The 24,600-nt window shown below is 59.0% G+C and overlaps 1 protein-coding gene across 1 annotated transcript; it reads right to left on the reverse strand.

Moving 5' to 3' along the window:
- Nucleotides 1-4,428: 4,428 nt before the first annotated feature.
- On the reverse strand, nucleotides 4,429-24,588 carry Rexo1 (RNA exonuclease 1 homolog). Its single transcript, XM_021648866.2, has 16 exons — nucleotides 24,287-24,588; nucleotides 12,133-13,868; nucleotides 11,226-11,327; nucleotides 10,517-10,730; nucleotides 9,197-9,360; nucleotides 8,730-8,861; nucleotides 8,288-8,411; nucleotides 7,537-7,650; nucleotides 7,155-7,292; nucleotides 6,877-6,990; nucleotides 6,528-6,601; nucleotides 6,201-6,311; nucleotides 5,764-5,879; nucleotides 5,542-5,680; nucleotides 5,329-5,449; nucleotides 4,429-5,252 (listed from the first exon to the last, which is right to left on the reverse strand). Exons 1-16 carry the CDS (start codon nucleotides 24,441-24,443, stop codon nucleotides 5,164-5,166), a joined length of 3,645 nt encoding a protein of 1,214 aa, XP_021504541.1. The 5' UTR covers nucleotides 24,444-24,588; the 3' UTR covers nucleotides 4,429-5,163.
- Between the last annotated feature and the right edge of the window lie 12 nt (nucleotides 24,589-24,600).

Here is a 24,600-nt window from a genome sequence, read left to right on the forward strand (position 1 = left end):
GGGCTGTGGGTTGGGAAGCAAGAGCCCTAAGTCACAACCGCCCTGTCCCACAGTCTTTCCGGGTAGCGCCTGTCACTGCCCTCAAAGACCTTGAGGTCTGCGCTCTGAAATACGGCCTCGCAGGCCAGACAGGTAATCCCGGTGCCTGGGAGGCTCAAGTAGGGAGCTCGGCTTCTAGTTCCAGCCTAATCTGGGCCGTGCAGCCAGACGCTGCCTTGCAAGAAAAACAAAGGCTGGGTGTAGCTTAGAGGAGATCTCTGTCTGTCTGTCCGTCTGTCCATCCGTCTATCCACCTATCTATCACCTTTTCATAGCCATCTCAACCCTCCTCTCTGGGCTTTCAGGATCCAGCATGACATCCCGCGTTCATGAGCTGGTCACCCGGGATGAGGGACAGCACCTCTGAGATGCTGTGGCCTCCAGCCATGGCGAGGAAGCTGCGCCTGGACCCTCCAGTCTCCTCTGCACCCTTCCTGTCCCACCTGCTCCTGCAGGGACCGACACCCACCCCACCCCCCGCCCTCAGTCCATGTTTGCTGGCTGACCCCACGGGGCTAACGGGTGTATTGTGACATCTCACAGCCTGTGTATAGGACCATGAAGACTCATTAAAATAGGTCTGGCCTGTGTGCTGACACACGCCTCTAATCCCAGTACTCGGGACACTGAAGCAGGTGGATCTCTGTGAGTTCAAGGCCCGCTTGGTCAACATAGTAAGACCCTGTGTCCAAAAAATGAAAATTAAAAAAAAAAAAAAAACAAAACAAGTCTGGCCTTTGGGACTGCTAAATGTGGTGACGTCTGTCAACCTGATAATCCTTGCAATTTTTTTTTTCTTTTTTGAGACAGGGTGAAGCTTTGCAGACCATGCTGGCCTTGAACTCATGAGTCTCCTGCCTCCTGGAGCAGCTAGGATGGACAACAGAGGTGTGTGCTCCCACACCTGGCTGGGTCTGGGACCCGGAGTCTGGCTTTGTCCCTGGGGACCACTGCAAAGCTATACAAAGCTTATCTCATCAGCGAGCATCCCCCCCCAAGGCTCTTCACCCCCCCTGCCCGAGCACTCCAACCCCCAGCTTGCCCACACGCCCACCCCCATCCACAGCCCTCTCCCTTCCCTGACGGGTGCCTTCCTCACCCTTCAGATCTCATTCGGTACTTCCCAGACCGGCCCGTTGAGATCCTGCGCCTCCTGGGGGCTTCCTGAGTAGCTGGGGTGTCCCCCATCTCGCCTCTGGTCACCTCACTTCTGGCGCTTTAACTGCCTGACTGTCTGCTGAGCCCCACACCTCCCCCGGGGGCTGGGGCTGCTGGCGGCTGAGTCACGTTCTGCCCCTGGGGCATCTTGCTGAGGCCTCCTCCTGGCTCAGCACCAGCTCTGGGTCCTGGGAGACTGGGGCCTTTTTACCTGATTATCAGCTGAGGAAAACTGAGGCTGGAGGAGCGTGTGGGAGGGGTGGGGCGGAAGAGCCTCTCTGAGGGAGCTGATATTCTAGGGGATGCTCTACCCCAGGGGTTCTCAACCTTCCTAAAGCTGCCGCCCTTTGATGAGTACGGTCCCTCCTGTTCCCAGGACCCCAGCCAGAAAATCTTTCCCTTGCTGCCTCACAACTATAATTTCACTCCTGTTAGGATCCGTAATGTCAACGTCTGTGTTTTCAGAGGGTCTTAGGCGGCCCCCGTGGAAGGCTCGTTCGACCCCACAAAGGCCCCACAGGTTGAGAACCACTTCTGTAGCCCGACTCTCTCCAAAGTTGCTCTAGGGCAGGAATACTGCCCAGTCACCAGACACCCCCGTTAGCAGTATCCCCAAGCGGCCACGACGGTAACCTCCAACTCGGTGTCCGGTTTTAGGAACCTCAAAGGGGCGCCATCTCCTGCCCCAGCGCTGACACCCCAGGCCCGAGAGACCACCGGGGCCCCGAGAGGTCACACCTGTGCCCAGGATGCACAGCTCGTGAGCGTCGGTGCTCACCTGGGAGGGCCCGGCTTGGTGGGGCCGGGCTGCCTAGGGCGGGCCGCCAGCGGCGTCCAGGGCCACCGATGTTGTGGAGCTGTTAGCCTGGTGCCAACCGGCCAGAAACGGGCAGCGCGGGCTCGGGGGCGGGGCATTGAGCAGGGGGCGGGGCCTGGAGAAGGTGGGACCCACTTGAGTTGGCGGAGGAGGTGAGGGCCCAAGCCGGGTGTTGCGGGCGGAGTCACGGCATGTGGGTGGGGTCAGGTCTTGTGGGCGTGGCCAACCTGTGTTAGGGGCCACGCTTGTGGGTGGTGCAAGAAAGGATTGTGCCAGGAATCATGGGCGGAGGCTGGGCTTCCTGGCTAGCCGGCCGGCTCGGTGGATAAAACCACGCCTCCTGGGTAGTGTCCGGTCTCGGGGCTGGAGTTAACGCCTTGTGGGCGGAGGCATGAATCCTAGGCGGGGTAGCAGGGCGGGGAAAGGAAGGGGATTTGGGCACAGGTAGGGACAGAGGAGACTTCCTGAGAGATCAGGCCAGGGGCTGGACAGGGGCCTGGAGCCTCTGGGGACGAGGTTAGGAGAATTGGGAAAGAGTAAAATCACGATCCAGGGGGCAGGGTGCGAAAGGATGGAGAGCTACAAGAGCGGGGAGAGACCCGCGGAGGTGGGTCACTGATGAGACGCTCAAGCTGACCTTACGCTTGCCATGCAGCAGAGGACAGCCTCCACCTGAGCGCTGGGATGACAGGCCTGGCCACCATGCCCAGTTTATGTAGAGCTGGTATGGAACCCAGGGTCCCAGGCCAGCACTCCATCACTGAACTACTTCTCCTGCACTTAGGAGAAGGATCTTTCAAGCAGGCGGCCGCAGACCGCCTTGCAGACTGGACATTGCTGAAGCTCTGTGGGACTTGGATGGGAAGGTTGCGCAAGTTAACTGCACACCAGTGAGCCTGTCCGAGCCAGGAACTTTGCTTGTGTACTCATCTCTCTGCCCAGGTGCCTTCTGGGAAAGGGAGCACACGAGGCGCTGGTGGCCACTTCTGGCATCTGCACACAGTGAGCCTACTATGTGCGTTAGCCAGGGGCGCTGGGCCTGGCCAGGGTGCTCCCTGAAGACACTGGAGTGAGGCCCCCTTCACCTCACCACACCCAGCCCCAAGGTCCCTCCCCCTAACCCCGCCCTTCCTGGCTGTGTGTCCACCTCTCATCTCCCATTGTTACCTTACAGAGTGCCTTACAGGCAGAAAATGAATGAATGAATGAATGATGATGACTGGGACAAGGAGGGCACTCAGGACCCAGTTCTGTGATCAGAGTGGCAACTTTTGGAAGGCTCCTGAAACTTGGAAGCTTTGAGCACTTCAGCTTGATCCCTGCCAAAGAAATCAGTACTCAATTCGCTCACTCAGCATTAACCCGGTGAACATCTGCTCAAATCTTTCTCACATCCCTTTTATCTCCCTTTTATCGGAGACCCCCACCCTGACTTATACAGGAGATGGGGGTAATCAGTGTGGAGGTTCCCCCAAGGACGCAAGCATATAAAGGCCCTGAGGTTCTCAGCTGCAGAGCCACGGCAGGCTCAGCTAACAGAAAGATCCTTGTTGGCTCTGTCTTCTGCCCCGGGGCAACTCTCCAGAGGACCTTGACATGTTCTGGACGCGCACAGGAAGACACACACACACCAAAGCGCCCAAGACAGGCTTGGGCTTTTGTGAATAACTGACAGTGTTTATTTATTAAAAATCTGTTTACAGAAGGTATAAGAGGGGACACATTGGTCAAGAGAACCCATAAGTGTGGATGCCCAGCTTAGCCTCCCTGCCCACCATGCGGAGGACGGCCCCTGGAAGGTGCTCTGGCCATGGGCCTCGGCCCTTGCAGGAGGCATGAAGGAGCATTTGGACTCGGCTCCCACAGAGTCCTGACCCTCGTGCCCAGGTTATCCAGCAGGGGTCTAACTCCAGGTCCAGCCAAGTCTGGACCCAACGGCTCCGGGCCTCCTCTCTGCCCTACAGATAACTACCAAGAGGCAGCAAAACAAGCAGAGGTCACACTGAACACGAGTGCTGCAAACTCTTTCCGGGCATGGGGACAAAGTGGCCTTGAAGGCCAGGCTGTTTCTCAGGACACCCAAGTGGCAGGGGCTCTCTCCACCATGGACCTTGTCTGAGTAGCTGGGCTCACTCATCACAGGCAGAAAGGAATGAAGGCATGCCACCAGCTTGCACAGGGACACAGCAGCATTGTGACCCTCAAGGAGGGCTGGCGAGCACAGTCTACCCAGAGCTCTGGGCTCTCACAAGACTCCCAGAGCAGGGTGGCATGGTCCCAGGGCCCCTTGGATAGAGTTGGTTTTGGGACAAGGGAATCATTTTTCTTGACCCCGGTCACTGAGACAGGGGCCAGCCACATGGGGGTGTGTCAGAGTCCTGCCTGGCCCCCAAAGCACCACACACTATGAAATCTAAAGTTCATACAAACATTTATTCTGTCCTTACCCACAGAGGGAGGCAGGATGACAGCCCGCAGGCCCTTAAAGGCCAGGCCTGGGGGCTGGCTCTGAGGCTGGGGAGTCCTGGTAGACTGGGGTGAGTTCTGGAAGACACCCCACAAGGCAGGGCAGATATCCAGACCCATGGGACTGCCCATGTGGGGTTCAGCCCCTGGACCCCAGTGGCACCAGGGCTGGATTCCTCAGCTGAGGAGGAGGTGTGCAGGTCAGCAGGTTTAAATTAAAAATTAATAAAAATAACAGTATAAAGTAAAAAAAGACAAGCCCTGTCTCAAACCATGAGGGTCTGTCCTGTCGCCTGCGTTATGTACAAAGGGGCAGAAGGTAGGGCCCGCTGCCTGGAGCAGTGGGCTGGGGACTGACTGGGGCACAAGGGCCAGGCCAGCTCTGCTCTGGGCAGCAGCAGGTTCCGGGAACAGGACTGGGGAGGGATGGTGGTGACACGTAGGATAGGGGAGGGGCTAGTCTCTGGGTTGATCTTAGCCCCGGGCTCTGGGCTGCTCCAGACCTGTAGCCCGAGCTTGGGAGGCGCAGGGTCAGCTGTCATGTTTTATTACAGAGTTTGAAAAGAGGCCTAGGGCATCGGGGCTGAGGGCACTGGGGGCATCGGGGCCGAGGAATCGGGGCCGAGGGCAGCCAGGGTTGAAAGGAGGGGGGCGTCATGGTAACGGTGGTGGAGGGTGGGGAGTCATCGCTTGGTCTTGGCGTCTTCTCGGATCTTCCAGATGACAAGGTGCATACAGGCGCTGGCGTCCTCACTGGAGCTGTGCCCATCCACTACAGGGCAGACATGGTCAGCATGGCCCTGGCTTCCTGGACCTCCCAACCGCAGCCCTGGGCTCTGGCTCCTCACCATTGTCTTGGATGATCTGTCTGAGGTAGTCGGCCATGAGGTTGCGCAGGGAGCGCTTATAGGGCAGGCCCAGGCGGTGCGGGAACAGCACAGATGTGTCCACCACTGTGCTGTGGATGACCTACAGGGAGGCAAGTAGGTGGTGGAGAGCCGGCGGGCAGGGCTTCCCAGTGGGCAGGGCTTCCCACCCTCAGCCCCAGCAGGCGCAGCTACCTTGAGGGCCAGCAGGTCACTCTCGAGGCTGTGCCCAATGAGGATGGTGTCAGCGCTGAACATGCTCAGCAAGACGGCCTGCACGTCCCGCAGCGTGATGCTCGTGTCCACAAGGTCGGCCTCTGTCACCCCTGAGAACCTGCAGAGGGCCGGATTCGAGAGGGGCGTCGGGCAGGGCAGGGCGGGAGCGAGGCCGGGGTCCCGCGGTAGGCCGGGACACACCTGGTGTTGTAGTCGACAACTTCATTGTCAGGCTTGACAAAGGTGTCATACACGACCTGCATGTCTGTGTCCACGACTGTGACTCGGGTCAGCTCCAGGCCATACGTGGTGTAGGACTGAGGGCGTGAGATGGGCACCAGATGCAGCCGGCCTCCCAAGCCCACACCCGTGTGGCAGGCCACGGCTGCTGCACAGGCCCTGTCAGGGACAGCAGGGGAGCCACCAAAGGCGGAGGGCGGTGCCAGCTAGGAACTAGGAAACCTTCCCAAGCAGGCGGAGGCCTGAGAGCGCAGGCAACAACCTGGCACACGGTGGTGGCAGCCCTGGGTCCCAGGCAGCCACTCACTCACCTGCCGGCTCTAATCCAGCTTCACTTCCTCACCCCGCCTCGTACCCAGCCTCACACAGCACCCAGGTTCCCGAGACCCCAGACTCACCATCTCACAGTCAAGGGCGAAGACCCCCGCATGGGCATCTTCTGGCAGCTCCTTCTGGAAGGTGCGCACAAAGCCCTCCAGGTTCTCCTTCCGGCCGTCCTGCACGTGTTGCTGGGGGACAGGGAGGTCAGGAGCAAGGCCAGCCCAGGTCACACATGGCGCTGGGGGACGCGCATGCCCTGGCTAGGCTTGGGACCAGGTGCCTGTGGGGCGGCTGGGGCCACATGCAGGGCTGAGCATAGAGCTCAACTGTGCGCTCAACCCCAGTGCAGCCGGCACAGTGACCGAGTCGGAAGCCAGAGCAGGGTGGCACACAGCAGGACTTACCTTGGCGACCTGACAGCCCACAGAGCCGACCGCAGCTGAGCAGCACATGTACTGGGTCTCCCAGCCCCCAGCCACTGGCGAGAGAGACAGAGCAGCGGGGCTCACGGCACCTGCCAGGAGACCCTACCCACCCGGTCAGGGGCAAGGAGCTAAGGACAGGATCTGGGCCGGCGGCTGATGCAGGCCTGGGGAAGGACCCCACCCTCGGGGACAGTGCAGGAGTGACACAAGCAGACCCTGCGCTCTAGAATACAGAAGGCCAGGGTCTTCACACGGAGGCGGGCGAGGTGGGAAGGGTCCTTCGTGGCCAGGGAGGGCGTGGGCAGGGCTGACAGTGGCCAAGCCTCACCTCGATTCCGCCGCAGCCGTCCCCAGTGGTAGTAACACTCCTCATTGCGCACACAGCGGCCCGAGGAGGACACAAGGTACTCGGTGCCACAGCGACAACAAATTCTGCAGGATGCTGTGTGTGAAGATATATGGACAACCAGAGAGGCCAAGTGGGTGAGGGGCTGGCAGCCAGTGCCCGAGCACAACGAGGGCTCGGCCCTGACCTGTCTGCCACAACCCAGCAGGGAGCTAAGCACCCAGTCATCCCGGCTGAGGGCCTGCTGGAAGGACACTCACGGTCCTTGGGCTTCTTGTCCTCGGCTGTGAAGATGACGGCGCCCCCTGGGCGCTCTGGGTGGGGAAAGGGGTAGCCATTCTCCTTCAGCTGCTCCTGAGTGAGCAGGTACTCCTTGAGGCGGCTGTACAGGGCAGTCCCTGCAGGGGTGACGGGCTGTTAGTGCTGCCAGAAGGGCACACAAATACCTAGAGGCGCACATGGACAGAGCCCACAGGGCAGTCCCTGCGGAGACACTGGCTGTCACTGATGCACAGGAGGGGGAAGGAACAATGAAACAATGATAGGGGACAGGGTAGGGACAGTGCAGGACAGGCAGACCGACAGACGGACGGACGGACTGACGCAGAGAGAAGGCATGGGCCAGCAGAGCCGCTAACTGACCTTTCAGCTCCTCCACCCGAGGGCTGCTGGGGCGGCTCAGTGAGAAGCTGGTTTTAGCTGCCAATTTGCCCCCCAGGACAACCTCGTGAGAGACAACCCTGCGGCCACTGGCTTCTAGAAGGACGGACAGAAAATCCAGGGAGGGGTCAGCTAGCTGCAGCCTCAGTCATCACTGTCACCGCACCGCTGTCCCCAGCCCAACAAACGCCCCACTGCATGCACAGCACCCACTAATGCCTACGAGTGCCCCTCCTACGCTGGGGAGGAAGGCGTTGTCTGGGGGCATGGGAACTCAGGACAAGTCACCCCAGGGCCGAGCAGCTCTCCCACCTGAGCTCCGGGTAGTCAGGACAGGCCTGCTGCCCCTGAAGAAAGGTGTGAGGCAGGGGCCACGCTGCAGCCACTCAAGCAGATAACTAATGGATTCTGAGGTGGGGAGAAGCAGCTAATGGAGGCTAGGGGCTGCACCAGCAAGTAAGTCACTGTGGTGACTGCTTAATGTGGCCTCTCAAGAGGACATAATGAAATGTCTTCACCTTCCCTCCCTCCCTGGCTTAATGCACAGCGCTCAGCCACTCACTGTGAAGAGGCTGTGGGCGCCATTAGTGGAGGCCCCACACAGGAAGGAGGGAGGGGCACGGGGCACCTCAGGCAGTCGCCTGAGTGTGAGGACCAGGGACGTCCCTGCTGCTGTAGCCCGCGAGCACCCAGTTCTGGGCAGGACCCTCTGCACACAGCTGCCCCAACTCACTGCTGAGGCTGGGCACGGTGTTGGGGACGAGGCCCCTCAGCTTCTTAAGGGTGTTCACAGCCACGTTCAGGTATATGTTCTTGCTGGGACTGCGGTCATACGCTACCTTTTCCTCGTTCAGGGCCTGGGAAGACAGTGCTTGGCCTAAGGTCCTGGCAGACCCCGGCACCCAAGAACATGGGCAGTAGGGTCAGCAACAGCGGGATGACAGTGGGCAGGCTGCAGGACCAGCCTGAGCCAGGCACAGCACCCATGTATGTGGGGACACACAGGGCTAGTCCGTCACCCACAAGGAAGTGGCACCAGCAGGCACTTTGGACCAGGATGCTTAGAAGAGGGCCAGGGAGACAAGTGGGGACCTTCCCAGCTGTACCCCAAGGCCACGACAGCCAGGGCCCAATTGGGCCCCGTGCAGGAAATAAATGTGCACTGCAGGGCCTACCTTCTCAATGGCCTCCTGGTTGGATGAACAGAACTTGAGGCACTCCTCAATGAACAGGTTGAGATAGCGCTGGCGGACCACAGTGGGGACCTTGCCGCCAAATTCTTTTGGGATAACGGGCTTCTTTAGACTCTGGAGGAAGGAGACCAGGCCGTTAGGACACAGGGCTTCTGGGAAAGACAGGAATAGGTTGTCTATCACACGAGCTCAGCCATGAATTCCAGGGGGAATGGCTGAAGGGGCACGGCAGTGGGGGACAGCGCCTGCCTAGGATGCCCGGTGAGGGGCTGGGGCTGGCACAGGCCTAAGCACCTTGGCAGGTTTGTGTAAGCTCTGGGTTATGCTCAGTGCTAGGAAACAGAACACAGCATAAGGGCAACACAGAATCCTCCTAGGGGACAACAGGAGCAGAGCTCATGTCCCTCAGACCCCTGCGAGCACAGGGAAGAGGCGGGAGTACAGGGTACCTGGAGTGATGGGCTGTGGGCGATGCGCTTGGGGGTGGCGGTGGTGGTTGTCTTGGATGCCATTCCTGACAACGTGCGTGTCTTCAGTGGCTGGCTGCCAGGTTCGGGGCCGTGGGGCACCTGGCTGCTGCTGGCAGGAAGCGCCCTCTTGGCACCTGTGGGGGCTGGAGGGGGACAGGGGATATGAGTGCAGGAGGACAGTAGGCCCATGACGGAGCTGCGGAGCACCAGGAAGCTGCGGTCGTTGAGTGTGAGAAGGACGCGCATCTCGCAGCGCAGCGGGGGCCGGGGCACCGGGCTCAGGTTGCGGAAGGACATGGGACTCTAGCTGCTCTGGGGCAAGTCCATGGAGGTGGGGAAGGGCAACGCGGCTGCGGAGGCCGGCTCAGGCAATGCCACGGTCTGGGCAGTCTGGCGAATGGTGGGGCGTGGTCGGGGCCTCTGCCACATGTTCCAGCCCCAAACTCCGAGACATTGACGTCTGAGGGGTAGCCCTGGCTCCTGGGCACAGGACCAGAGGGCCTGGGATGCCCCAGCCTGCTCATTGTGACAGGATACCTGCCTGTCCCTGCAATGAGGTCACAAACCATACAGTCTCCGCCCTGGCAGAGGCAGCCAGAGCTGCTCCCTCATGTCCATGCAAGGGTGTGGGGTGCCTGACCACCAGAGCCCAGTGACAACAAAGGTGAGGAGGGAGACGCTAGGGACTACATCTGTCCCTAGTTGGGATCGCTCTCTGGGTAGGGCTCCAGGGGCAAGAGCAGGCTGCCTCTGCCACCCTTCCTGGAACCAACCCAAGGCTGTACTTGTCAGGAGAGCTCCTCAGTACTCTCTAAGCCCCTCGGGGGGAGGCCACACCTGCATGAGTAACTCCCAGGCCGTGAGCAAGGCACACCATGAGCACTGAAGCAGATCAAGATGTGTGTGGACACAGTCCTAGACCTGGCAAGACCCTCCCTGGGCAACGTAAGGCAAGTCCTGGCTCCCTGGGGCAGCTGCACTCTCAGGAGCTCTGCACAGCAAGGGGCCGGACCACCACTCAGAGCAGACAGGCCTACTCTACACCTGACCTTCAGAGCCGCTTCCTGCTCCAGGTAAGCCCAGGCAAGACCCACCGAGAGTCCCTGGCTGGGAGGGAGCGAAGCGGCTGCCCAGACTTCCCTGGCCGCTTGGCCCTACTTCACAGTCAGTCACCAAGGTCCTGGGAGGGTGCTCAAGGCCAAGTGCATCAGGAAGTTCTCAGGGTGCTACTTCCCTTCATAGTGCACTTGCGGGGAGTGGGGGTGGGAAGTGGGAGAGGGCAGTTGGGCCAGGCCTTACCAGTGGCCAGGCGGGGGTTAGGTACGTGAGCGATCCTCCTCTTCTCCCCAGGGGCTGAGATATGCACGGAGGAGAGCCTCTCAGGTGGCCGGGGGCCAGCCTGCAGCCAGCTGGCCGAGTCCCGTTGAGCCTGCTGTGCTCGCCGATAGCACACCTCCTGGGCAGTCGGGGGTCGCACTGGGGGCGCCACGGGAGCCCTCTTTGGGGCCTCTGCCTGAAAGATCACAGGTCCTGGAGCCCGGCTCTGAGTGCAGAGCACTCAAGGCAAATGGAGTGACGAGGCCTGAGCTGGTAGAGGCTGCAGGGCTCCAGGGTGAGGAGGGCTTCCCAATCCCAACCTCCCTCGGCTTCCGAAGCCCCATTACCATGTTCCCACTGTCCAGCAGTGTAGGGGCAGCGGTGGGACCTGCTTTCCACCCTCAGTTCTCCCTTTGGGGCTTGTGACCCGTCTGTACCCAAATCTCCTCCAAGATGAAACTTTCCTTGGAGATTGCAGCTGGGGCTCCAAGCCCCGCCACCTGGGACATTTGCGTGGGCCTAAGCTTGTCATCACAGCCCTGCACAGGCCTCTCCCAGCATCCTCACTTCTTCGGCTCACGAAGCACTGGACAGCAGGCACTTACCAAGGCCAGCAGTGGGGCTCCCGGGAGCCGGACCGTGGCGTCAGGCCTCCAGCTGCCCACCCTGTCTCCCCAGATCTGAGTCTTACCTCCTTGCCTGGCTTGCAGAGGTGCGAGACCCTCCTCTTCTGCCCTGGGAACAGAGTGGTCAGGGCAGCACGCGTCTTTTCCTCGGCCTTCTCCTTGGGGGGCTGAAAAGACACGTGCACTCCTCACTTGGGGTGCCTCCTTGGGGCACAGCCCTACCTTCCCACCCGGCCGTGACACCGCCAGACCTCAGGCGGTCCTGCAAGTGAGCGTCCTCCCCAGGATCAGCACCCTGCGGCCCAAGGCCTAGCCCTAGCATCTGCCTCCCAGGCCTTCTGTGGACAGGAGGACAAGTGGGCATGGCCCCTGCTGCTGCCCCCACACCCAGCCCAGGATAATGGCTCAGATACGGAGTGCCAGTCAAGGGCATCCCGCAGGCCCAGTGCTGGAGGGAACTGGCCAAGTCCATCTTTGTTTGTTCAGGGTGAGCTCCCTCTGGTGGCCAGCATGGAGACATCAGAAGAAGGGACACGCAGATGGGTCAAGGCTAGAGTGAGCCAGACAAGCAAGGGAGAGAGGAGAGAGGGGTTAGGGGCCAGAAAAGGAGCAAGAGAGCTGGGGTAGAGGCAGAGGGGCAAGACAGGCCAAGGAGCTGGGGACAGGAGGTGGTGTAAGGCAGGCGTGGGGCGGGAGGGCCCGGTACCCCTTTGCCGGTCAGTCTGAACGGTCAGTCGGAAGCTGCCTCGGGGAGCCGGCTGGGTGGGTGGAAAGCCAGCGTCCTTGTTCTGGGCAGGGTGCAGGGGGGCAGCAGGCGGCCACCGAGGGTTCCTGAATTTTGAATGGAGTTAAGAGGCCAGGGCTGAAGGAGCGGCTTCTGCCTGGGTCGCAGAGGCTGGAGTCAGCTGGAGATGGCTGCGGGACGGAGTGTCCCCTCGCAGGGCCCTCGCCTGCCAAGGCCAGCGCCCTCACCTGCCGGGCCAGCCGGCCCTTGTCCTCCGTCTTCACACTGGTGGACTCGTTGAAGATCCGCAGGCACTCTTCCATGGGGTCCGCATCAAAGTCCACCTCCTTCTCCAGGGCCGAGTAGTCCACATCCTCCTCTGCACACTGACTGGCTCCCGAGGAGGAGGAGGAGGACAATGGGGAGGGCGGTGTGGGGGATGCGGGCGGTGCGGCCTTGAGACGCTTGGACACCTGCGTCTCACCCAGGCCCAGGCTAGAGTCCGAGTCTGACTCTGAATCTGAGCTGAGGCTGGGCAGTGTGGGGGGCCAGACTCGGGGTGCTCCGGCCCCTCCCCCCAGGCCTGAGTCTTCCTCCTCACTTTCATCCCCAAACAGTTCTGCATGGCTCAGGGCCCGCTTCTTGAGCTTAGGGGTGTCTTGCGGGGCACTCTCGTCCAGGGAGTGGGCCTTGCGGTCCACCAACTTGCCCGATGGTGTCTTCCTTGCACTCCCACCTTTCCAGACCAGTGGTGCATGGGGACCGGGCCCAGAATCCTGGGGACCCCCACTGGAGGGGCGGATTGGTACCCCTTTCCCTGAGCTGGCCATTGTGGTGGTAGAGGATGGCTTTTTCTTGGTCCCTTCTGGCCCCTGGGTCTTGCCCCGGGGGCTGCCAGCCTCCGACTTCCTCCTGTCCACACACACCTTGTCCTTCCCTCGGGGCCTGGCTGAGCCTTTGTCTTTCTTCTTGTCTTTCTTGCGGGCCTTGTCCTTGTGGCTGAGGCTGGCTGGGGTCCCACTTTTCTTCTTCTTGGCTTTGCCCTCCTTGGGGACCCCAGCATCTTGAGAGGCCCTGACTGGGGAGGCCAGCTTGGCCAAGGACACTGTGTCTGGTGCTTTGGGAGGCTGCCCGAGGTCTTCCACGTCACACTGCACGGCCATCTCCTTGGTGCCCCGCAGGCCACCCTCCTCGGGCTCCGTGCCCTCTTTGGAGGCAGGCTTTCCAGGCGCCTTGCGCTCCGGGTCCTCGCCAGCCTTGGGGCTGCTGACATCAGCCTTCGGGGGGCTGGCCACATCATCTTCCGAGTCTGAGAACCTGGCCTCACAGCCACCAAAGGGGTCACAGGGCTTCTTGAGGGCGGGTGTGTAGGGCTCAGCACCTCTGGAGCCACGAGGCCGCTTGGTGGCCCTCTCGTCCCTAGCACTGGCCCTGCCAAGGTGCCGGGCTGAATAGTTGGATAGTGGGTCATACTCTAGATCTGTCGATGGTTTTGAGCTGTCCACCACATACTTGCCACCAGGTACAGGACGGCCACAGCGGTGGGGCTGGCCCACAGCCTTGGGGACATACTCCAGGGCACCAGCGCCTCCTCCAGCTCTGCTCTGACCCCTCTCTGAAGGGGCCAGAGAGTACTTGTGACCTGGCTCAGCAGGAGCAGCCAGTGGGGTAGGCTGGTAGCCAGAGTCTGGGCTCAGCAGGCCACCTGGTGTGTAAGTGAGGGCCAGTGAGAAGGTGTCATCGTCATCTATGCTCGTGGCAGGGCTGCAAGGTGCCAGGGCTGAAGGCCCGGCACTGTGGCCCCGGGAAGTCTCCAGGAGTTCCTGGTAGCGCCTCTGCTCCAGCTCCACCTCGCCACGCACAGCCTCGATGGCCTGGTTGACCAGCTCCAGCTCCAGCATGCCATCGCCCTGACCCAGAGTGCCATTCTCCCTCTGCACAGGAGGCTGAGGCAGCTCTGGGTTGTACGGGTCATAGCCAAGCCCTGGAAGGGAAGAGAACACAGAATAGCCTCTGACCTGCCTGAGAGAGATGTGCAGGGTAAGAGAACCAGCCTTCTAGAACCCACTGCACACTGGGCTTGGGCCTCCAGGACATTGCCACTGTGGCACTGCAGTGCTGGGAATCACCTGCCCTCTGTCAGGACCTGTGCTAGGTGCATGTGTGGCTATCTCAAAGAAGGGACGGGGTGGGGGGGAGGGGGGCTGAGGCTCAGAGGGTATAGCACTGCCGGGGAATGCACAGGTTTCATCTCCAGCACCATATAAACCAGGCTCATGCCCACCTTCCCACCTCTAGGAAGGTACAGGAAGGAGGATCAGAGGTTAAAGGTAAGTCTCCGCTACATAGTGAGTTCAAAGCTACCCTAGGTAACAGGAGATCCTATATCAAAAGGAGGTGTAAAAAAGAGAGGTTCCCAAGGACCTCTTGGCATGGCCTAGAGACCACTAAGGTGGACACACTACCCACAGGACCCACCAGGAATTAAACCCTGCAGTTCAAGGCTCTGGACTGGCCTACGATGCTGTCTCCAGCCTAGTGCTCATGTTTGCTGTTCTCACTGACCAGCCCCCTCCAGGCTTAAAAGCGCACACCAGAAAGCCTAGCTAGCTCTTCAAGTGTGAATTCTGGAGTAATAGCTCAGCCCGAGTCAGCACCCTGACCTCGTGGGCCTCACTTCTTCAGGGAGGACCTGAGGGAGGGGCTGTAGATGAGCAGAGGGTGAGGCCTGGCACTGAGCCTGTAGAGGACCTGGCTCACATCCTAGCCCCACAGCAGGTGGCTTACAAACCAGCAACTCCAGGCCAGGGGATGTGACATTTCTGGCCTCCATGGCACTACACCCACACAAACACATTCCTACACACAATTAGAAGTGAAAATCTTTTCTAAAGCTTTAACAAAGGGACTGGCACCTCTGGTATGGGAACCCTAATCACATATAGCATCTGCAGGAGAGCTGGGCTCCAGGCACGCTGTTGCCATCGTCTCTCCGAGCACTGACACCAAGGGGGCCGGGGACGGTCAATTGGGGTGCACAGGTCTGGGGCCAGCGCTGGTCTCCTATGGTGTCAGCCCGAGCCGCAGGATCAGGGAGGGCAGCTTGTTACAGACCTGCTGGCCTTCTCAACGGCCTGCAAGCGAGCAGGCATCTGAAGCATGAGCAGAAAGTCTGCCTCGCACCTGTGCCAGCTCCCCCATGGCCGCCTCAAACTGACATCCAGGACCTGTGGCTGAGAACCCAGAGCTGAGGACTATATCCAACACCATCAGGGGCCTAGGACCAACACAGTGTGGTCATCAGGGCTCAGTGGGACTGGAAGACATGGGAAGAGGCTGTGACAAGGCCTGCCAGGAGACAGGCTGAGGCCATAGGACCTATGCTGGCCAGGCAAGCTTCAGCTTTTCAGTTCTTATTCTCAGACACTCAGTGTCTCTGAAGCCAACACTCCAAAATGAAAGCTCTGTTCATGAAAGATGCAACATGAGGGGACAACTAACAAGGGACTTCCCATCTACAATGTGGAGGACAAAAGATGGGGTGCTCACAGGGAGCCTCCAATAGAGGGGCAGGGGCTTGGGGACACACTAGGACAGACTCGCCATGATGCATCAGTTCTCTGAGGCAGGATCTCAGTGTGGCATAGCCCTAGCTGGCCTGGATGTGCAGCTAAGGATGACCTTGAACTTCTGATCTTCCTGCTTCCACCTCCCAGGTGCAGGGGTAACTCAGGATGAGATAGCAGGCATGGCTGGGCTGGATTCTTAGAAAATAAGGTTCCAGCCCAGGTGTGATGTTGCACACCTGTAATCCCAGCGCTTGGGAGGTAGAGGTAGGTGGATCTGAGTTCAAGGCCAGCCTGGTCTACAAGGTGAGCCCAGGACAGGCAGTGCTACACAGAGAAATCCTGTCTCAAAAAAAACAAAACAAAAAGTAACATGTCAAGGATCAGAGGCAACAGCCATGACACTGAGGCAGAAGGATCAGAAGTTCAAGGCCAACTGAGACTGGCAAAACAATCTCAAACTTGCCTAACACACCCAAATCCCAGTGGAGGGGGCGGGGCAGGAGGGAGAGAGAAAGGGAAAGGGAGGGCATTGGAAGGGAAGACACCCAAACATGGAAAGCCCCGTAGACCACCCCTCTGGTGTCCTTGTTGGGAAAGTAACTTGCTTCCTGGAGCGTTTGGAAGCGGAGGTCAAAGAACAACAGGAAGTCAGTTCTCTCCCTCCACCACTTGGGTCCCTGGGATCCAACTGGGTGGTATGGCTTGGTGGCAAGTGCTGAGACAGGTCTTACAAAGCTCAGGCTGTCCCGGAATTCATGGTGATCCTCCTGCCTCGGCTTCCCAAGTGCTAGAGGGACAGGTGTGAACCTGTCTACAGACTTTGAGCACACAGCTAAGAGGAGCTTGGTTCTCACCCTCTGCAGCTCAGGCCACGGGCCCAGGGTTGGTCCTCAAGGAGGTGACCTGAACCTGAGGGCCCCGAGTGAAGGTGTTTGCTGGTTCTGGGGGACCTTGACTGACTCCAGGGACTCAGGGCACATGAGGGATAAGCATGGCACAGGTAACTTTTGAATCACCAGAAGGCAGATCTGTGGGAGGGCCCCGCTAACTTTGAGGGGTGACCATTGACTGTGTGCAAGGGGCGGACGTATCCCACAGTTGGGGGCACCATCGTACAGGCTAGGGTCTCAGAGATGAGAGGTGAGCACCAGCGTTTGCCTGCTTCCTGATTGTGGACAGTGTGAGCAGCTGCCCCCTGCCCGGCTGCCATGCTTCCACTCAGCCCTGCAGCCGCACCTCCTTCGCCACTGCTATGATGGACTGCGGCCACAGCTGACCCAGAAGAAATCCTAAGTTGCTGTCATTAGGCTTTTCTCACACACACGTGAGAAAAGCTGACCCCAGGAGTGGTTTTGCACACCTGTTCTCCCAGGACTTGGGAGACTAAGGCAGGAGGATTGCACCTGCCTGGGCTTCATAATGAGATGGTCTCAACAAGTAAAGAAAGAAGACTCTTCTGAGGGAAGGTGCGGGCCCTTCTGTGTAAATGTGGGGGCACATGGTGCTCTTTGGGGAGGGAAGACTGGGCCACACAGGTGACTGAGTGCTCGAGAGTTATGCTCCTGGAAATCCCCCCGCCTGCAGAGAGGCTGCACAGGGACCTGCAGCAGAGCGCCTGGTGCAAGCTCGGACTGCCTGCGGGAGGCATGAGCAGACACAGCCACGCAGCGCTCTTCTGGGCGCCCTGTCCACATAGCTGGCCAGCCTTCTGACAGGCCATGCTAGAGGCAGCAGTCTCAGGGGCAGCACTGCTCTAGGCCTCTCCTGCCAACAGGAAGTCAGCCCCTGGCCAGCGCCAGCCCCAGAGGTCTCTGCTCAAGGCCAAAGACTGATAAAGGCCAAGAGAGTGCTCAGGCCAGCCTCCAGCTCTGATAAGAGCTCCCCACCCTGGAGGCAGAGAAGGACGCATCCCAGACACCACAGGGGAAGGAGAGGCAGGCAGTTGGCAATGCAGGGCGCTGGGGGTGGGGTGGGATTCTGGGTGCACTAGCTGCTCTGGGCTGCCTCAGATGGGTTCTGACTGGCACAGTACTGAATGCCAGACCCATAATGGATGGCCACACACAGCCCAAGGTCTCCACAGAGGACTGCAACCCATCTTTCCTAGGCTGGCCCTGTCTACTCCACACTGGGACCCAGACACTGACATGCCCTCAGCTCAGCACCATTGGACAGATGAGGCTGTCCAAGCAGAATCAAGCTCCTAGGGTACCTCAGGAGACTCGTGCACAGAAGAGCACACACACTGGCAGCATGTCACCAGAGAGCCATGGGAGGCTGCACACAACTATAAGGCCTGGCCACAGAACATGGTGCTGAGCCTAGAAGTGCTCCTCAGCCTCAGTACAACTAAGCAGAACTCTTACCCTAGGAGGCTTGTTAAGGATAAGGCCAGGATCTCTGTACCCCAGGTCATCCTCCAAAGCCTTCCCCTTCCACAAGGCCAGCCCTGTAGGATGGCAAGGGCTTCCAGGCCTGTGGGGCCACTAAGCAGGATGCATGCCTCAGCCCCTGCATGCCTCAGGTACTAGGCTGTGTGAGGTCGGGACAGGAGAGGGTCCATGGTATCCGCCAGTCAGAGGCCCACATGCTAACATGCCCCCACGGCAAGGCTGCAAGTGGGCCTTCCTTTCCCACGCACCACAACATTGTGAAGCGCTTTGCAGCCCAACAGAAAATCCTCGACAAGGCCCTGTCCAGCCTTCCTAACTGGCTCCCAGTGGAGATAGCCAGGTCTCCTCTGTCCTGTTCCAGCCTGACATCAGCAGGAACCCAATATGGATGTCTCCCTGGCCAAAGCAGCCCCTGAGATGGCTCCTCGGGCGGCACTCAGGGACTGGAGGCACTGCATCTTCAGAGGAAGAGCATGCAGGCCAGGATGGTGTGAACACAGTCCTTTTATCACTTGACACAGGCTGGTGGGGTAATGTGCGGTTTTTAGAGGGCAAATGCGACCCCCCACTCCACATGACGTTTCTGCTCAGAACTATGAAGAGTCCCCAAGGACCTCCTGTTGCCCACCCAGGTCTGAGAGCAGCTGCCCCATGGCCCACCTCCCACAGCTCCATAGGCAGACCCAGGACCACCAGCCCTCATCACCTTCAACATGGACTCATGGGTTGCCAGAGAGTGGAGAGGCTTGCTGCCGCTGCAGGAACCCTGTTGGCAGGAAAGCTTGGGTGTGGGGCTGAGTCTCCAATCTTCTCCACAAGTCACTCACCCACACCAACTAGCGGCATTTCAGAGGCACCCCAGCCTTTCTAGAAGGCTGGGTTTCAAGCCAGTGTCCAGCCCCTGGACAAACTCGTACTGACCCTTCAAAACCCAGTTCAGGAGCTACCTGACAAGGACCTGCCTCTCAACTCCCAGCTACTCTATCCCAGAAGCGGAGCCAGCGTGCACACCTGTCCTTCTTTCCAGAGCCCCACAGGGGTATTCTGAGGTCAGAATGGCCAGAAAGACTTCCAGAGAGCCTAGGGGCACTTGCCCAGACCACTGCCAGAGTCTCTGGCCAAGTGAAGCAGGGCTCGGGGGCCAGCTTCCACCCCCAGCACCCCGTCCTCAGAGCGGCTCCTTCCAGAGAACAGCGGAGCACGGTAGTACCCAGGGACCAGCACCCGCAAGTAGTAGAGCCTGCCCTGACTCTCTCCCATGTGGCTCCTGATGGCCACGGTCCTCGGAGGGAGTCCCTGCAGGAGGCCACACTTCAGGACTCAGCCAGAGTAGCTTCCACCCCTCAACCCCATCCCACAGGTCTAACAGGCTATCGACCTGCCCTGGGGCACCTGCGCCTCTGTGGTTGGGTGTCCTTGGATAGAATGTCAACCACAAAGTCCCTGCACCAGCAGTCACTTGAAATCCTGTGTCCCTATGTATTATATGGCACCCCCGGGACAGAGAGGCCACAGAGTCAGGCCTCAAAAAGCAGCAGTGCCTGGGTGAACCCGCAACAGCCAAAGTAGCCATAATGAAGACAGAGGAGCCATGGCCAGGAGGAGCAGATGTGGGACAGATACAGGATGGATGGCTTGGCAACTTTTGTGCGCTCCCCAGGAGCCCACAAAAAGCACTCTAAAGACAGTATAAGACACACATGGCAGCTGAGTAGCAGGAGTCCTGAATCCTATCCTGCTTATACTGGGACCCCCCTCCCCACCGTCTGCCCTCCGAGCCACCTTCCCCAGCAACAATGGGGCTGGTGGAGGCAGCGGCCACCACTAGCAAGGTGGCCAAGTGGTGTGGCCCTGATGCCCCTGGCTGGTGGTGCTGGCCTGGAAGAGAGGACAAGAAGGCTGCTGCCAGACACCCAACACCACCTGTCCAACTGGGCGTACTACTGTCTTTTAGAGGAAGCCCAGGCCCCGCGCCTCACCTTTCAATGCACAGATGGCTCCTACACCCACAGTGCTGACTATCCCGGGCCCTCCTTGGGAGACACTGTGGCCTGCAGCACCCCCTGCTGGCACTTCCTAGACGTTGGCCTTTCCCTGGGAGGGAGGCCAAAGTGGCAAGAGTATAGGTTGCCAGTGGCTGGTAGAGTCCCCTCTGTCCCAGGCTTCTCCGAAAAGGAAAGCCACCCTGAAGCTTCCCCAGGCAGTGTACCAACCTGGTCTAACAGGACAATGGGTCCCATGTGTGGGTGGCAAAGTTGGTGGGAAGAGGCCAGCAGTGCATGGCCCCTCTGACCCTTGCTGTCCAAGCATATCGATGGGAACTAGGCTCGGATCCAGAAGAGAACTTAGCCATAGCCACAGCCACTTTCTTGGCCCTTCTCTCCCCCAGGAGCACCCTCCTTGTCTGTTTAAACCCTCTTCCTTCCAGAGAGCTCCACAGCTGGTGCTCTGGACTTGCCCCTCAGCACAAACTGTCCACAGGAGACTGTGGAAGCAACTCCTGCTATGTGGTGTGGTTGGTGTGTGTGGTGTGGTGTGGTGTGTGGTTGGTGTGTGTGGTGTGGTGTGGTGTGGTGTGTGGTTGGTGTGGTGTGGTGTGGTGTGTGGTGTGTGTGTGGTGTGGTGTGGTGTGTGGTTGGTGTGGTGTGGTGTGGTGTGGTGTGTGGTGTGTGTGGTGTGTGGTGTGTGGTGTGGTGTGGTGTGTGGTGTGGTGTGTGGTGTGTGTGGTGTGGTTGGTGTGGTTGGTGTGTGTGGTGTGGTGTGGTGTGTGGTTGGTGTGTGTGGTGTGGTGTGTGGTGTGGTGTGTGGTGTGTGTGGTGTGGTGTGGTGTGTGGTGTGTGTGGTGTGTGGTGTGGTGTGGTGTGTGTGGTGTGGTGTGGTTGGTGTGGTGTGGTGTGGTGTGGTTGGTGTGGTGTGCATGTATCCTCTCCTGGCCACCACCCACACCACACTGCTGGGGAGTCTCAGATGGAATGGAAGTTCCAGGGCCCTGAAGACATGGCGGCGGAGGTGGATAAACTCTCGCCCAGACATGCGGACTTCCCATTTCTGCTCCTCTCACCCTTCCTCCGTTGGCAGGGACAGCTGTGCAAGAGTGGAGACGGCTGGGACCCTGGGCTCCGAGGGCCCAAACAACCCAAGCCAGGAACCCCAAAAGATACCCAAGGCCCAGCCCTACCACTCATTGGGGCTCTTACCCAGGACCTACCCCTGACCCACACGCCCACAGCTCCAACCCCCCTCACTGATGTCAAGAGCAAATGTCCTTTGTCCCTCAGCCTGCCTCCCTCACGCCTCAGCAGGGCAACCATGTGTTCCCCAGCTGAGAAAACCCCTGCCCAGCGGTGCTCCAGGATCAGTTGTCACAAGTTTCAGCTGCAGCTCTGAGGCACTGGGGCAGCCACAGATGGATTTGCTTTGCTGTGGGCATTAAGGCCATGGAGGGCTGCTCCAGCAAGCCCAAAGGATGCCACCGAGGTCCAGCCACTTGAGTTATCCTAACCCTGAGCAGTACAAGCCCAGGCCTCCTCAGAGGGCCACTGTGGTGCACTGTGGTGCAGAAGATGCCGTGAGGAATGAAGCACCTTTTCCTGGGGGACAGCAGGACACACAGGGCGGCACCAGACCCCAAACATGACCTTCTGGGAAACCAAGGAAAGAGTGTGGCACAGGACAGCATAAGAACAACAGCGTGGGAGGGGACTGCCTTGGGCACAGCACAGAGCACATCAGGCAAGCAGGAGACCCTGCTCTCCATCCTCACACGCACAAACAAACTTTACACGCCAGGATGTCAGCTTGGTGGTGGCGCAAACCTTTAATTCCAGCGTTCCGGAGGCAAAGGCAGATAGAACTCTGAGTTCAAAGCCAGTGGCTGGGCCAGTCTACAGGGTGAAATCCTGGATAGCTAGAGTTACACAGAGAAACCCTGCGTCAAAAAACCTGGAAAAAAAAAATCTAAGATGTCCCTGGGCTGAAGGGTGTGAGCAGAAGTTTGAAGTCACAGTATCTGCCACATCAGGTCCCTGAAGTCCAGAACTGCTTACACCTTTAGCCCCAGCTTAACCTTTAGCTCCCACTTGGGAGGCAGAGGCAATCCAGGAGAGCCAGAGCTACCCAGTGAGACCTTGTCTCAAAAAACATGGGGCTGAAGAGACGGCTCAGTAGTTAGTAGCACTGGCCACTCCTGCCAAGAACCTGAGCTCTTCATGGCCGAAGGCTCACAACTGCCTGCAACCCCAGCTCTGGGGATTCAGTGCCCTGTCTGGCCTCTGTAGAGACACCCACACAAATGACAGATACACACATAAACGAAATCTTTAGGAAACAACAAAAGATACTGCATGTCACCCAGTCTGGGCACTGCAGCCTCAGAGAAGCTGATGATGCCAGGCCCACAGCAGTCCCTTGGGTTGAGATCTGCAGCGCTGTCCTTCCTCCTCCATGGCAGCTTCCCCAGGACCTGGGCTGAGTTCACAACTGACATAGCCAAGGACAGCGGGGGCTAGGTGAGGAACCGAACCACTAGGGAGCTGCTCGAGGCCACCTGCTGGTGTCTTAAGCCAGTGTATAAAGATGGAGAGACTCAAAGACAACAGGTAATGTGGCAGCTCATGCCTGGGCCCCCAACACTCAGAAGGCAGAGGCAGGCAGAGTACCTCATGTTCAGGGCCAGCCTGGGCTACACGATGAACTCTCGTAAGAAAATCAAACTAGCACGGATTAAAGAGATGCCTCACTGCTTAAGAATACCAGCTGCTCTCGCAGAGGACCCAAGTTCACCCACAGAGTGAAGTCACAAACACCTGTGACTCTAGTGCTGTGGGATCCAATGTCTTCTGCCTTGGGCACGACAGGCATCGAGGGCAAACGCACACATACATGCATGCATGCATACATAGATACACATACATACACATATACACAGACAAAACACCCATGTACCTAAAATAAAAGTTTATTTTTGAAACCAGATTGAGAGAGTGGTATCTGAAGTTAGCCTGGGGACTGAGGAATGAAGTCGGTGGTGATGCTCACCTCTGGTGCAGAGGCATGCCATCCCCAGTGCTGCATCAACACAACTGTCATGTCAGCAAGAGAACTGGAAACTCAAGGTCATCCTTGGCTGCTACACAGGCCAGCCTAAACTACACCATACACACACTCGAGAGTCACTCCTAAGAAACAGGGATCAGGGAGGTTTAAGCGGTACTCTATTCGACAACCCCCTCCTCCCCCCAGCCTTTTCCTCCAAATGTCTGCCTCTTTTTTGGAGAAGGCCACATATGTAACCAGGCTGGCCTTGAACTCAAAGAGATTCACTTGCCTCCGCCTGCCAAGTGCTGGAATTAAAGGTGTGCACCCCGGTGCCTGGGTGCAATACCACTTTTTAAAGTTTTGTTTTGTTTTTTTTAGCTTGATGCATATGAGAGCTCTGTCTGCATGTATGCACTTGCACCATACAGGTCTGGTGTCCAGAAGCCAGAATGAGTCAGGCCGCCTGGAACTAGGGTTACAAAACAGCCAACCCGGAGATTCTGCAACAGTAGCAAGTGTGTCCCAGCCCCAGACAGGGTCTCACTGCCTATGGCTTTTCTGGAACAAGGCCTCATATGCAGAAGAGGCTGACCTCAAACTCAGAGGTCTGGAGCTGCCTCCTGAGTACTGGGATTAAAGGTGTGAACCACCATGCCCAGCCCAAAGCAGCTAGTGCTCTTATTTCTGAGCCATCTATCCAGCCCCTACATGTCTTCTTTAATGCAATCGAGTTCTTCCTGGGTTGCGTTAGGGTCTTCCCAGAACCAGGTAGGTTGAAGCTTGACGCTCCTGGGTTCCAAACTAGCTCGGCCTACACGCTAAAAATAAACAAAAGACGGCTGACCAAATCCTAATTCCTCCCAACTTCTCTTTTCTAATACAATACCTCCTACACACCGGCGGGTCCTCGAGGCCTTCAACAGTGCCACCACACTAAACACGCTCCCTGCCACGCTCAAAGTCTACACCCGTCTAAGCCAAGCGGGTTTTCGGCTCGACGAACAGCAGGTGCCCCCAGAGCCTTGTGCATCCAACTACTGGAGACAGCGGGAACCTCGCCCGAGGAAAATGGAGCATTCATAAACAAGGTGTGTCACAAGCGCCCAGGGTCGAGGGCGCGATGAGAGCAGAGAATGACCCCTCGTACGGAACAAGGTGGGGACCGGTGGTGCACCCCTTGCACCACGTCCCCCAGCCTGGCGATGCGCCTGCACTGTGTCTCCCTGTCCAGCCCCGCTTCACGTCTTAGCGATCAGAGAGGCCTAGACACTTGCACAGCATCGCGACGGCGACTAGGAAAGGGACAGCAACGTGAGGGGGTGCGGCCGGGCTGCACACGGGAAACACGCAGGATGGGCGGACAGGCCCAGCTGTGGCACCGGGCGCGGCCGTGCGGGCTTTACCTGCTGAGGGAGACGCCGCGCCGCCGCTGCCGGGAGCACCCGGAGCCCGAGCTCCGCGGTGCCGGAAGTGGCAGTAGGGTCGCCGGCAAGGCCCCCCGGGAGCTCCCGCCCAGTACGGGCAGTCGATGGAGCGGAAGAATCCGGTAGAACGAAGCATGGTCCGTTCCGCAGCGGGGCCCCGGTCCGGAACTACCCGGGACCCCGGGACCCCTCCTCACACTCGCCCCGGAGGCCTCCGCTCGCGCCTCTCGGACCCCGCCGCCGCCGCCATCTTGCACCGAGGCCCCCAGAGGCCCCCGAGACGCTGTCGCTAG

The sequence above is a fragment of the Meriones unguiculatus genome, chromosome 17 (genome assembly GCF_030254825.1).
Source record: "Meriones unguiculatus strain TT.TT164.6M chromosome 17, Bangor_MerUng_6.1, whole genome shotgun sequence".
In the NCBI taxonomy this organism is placed as follows: domain Eukaryota; kingdom Metazoa; phylum Chordata; class Mammalia; order Rodentia; family Muridae; genus Meriones; species Meriones unguiculatus.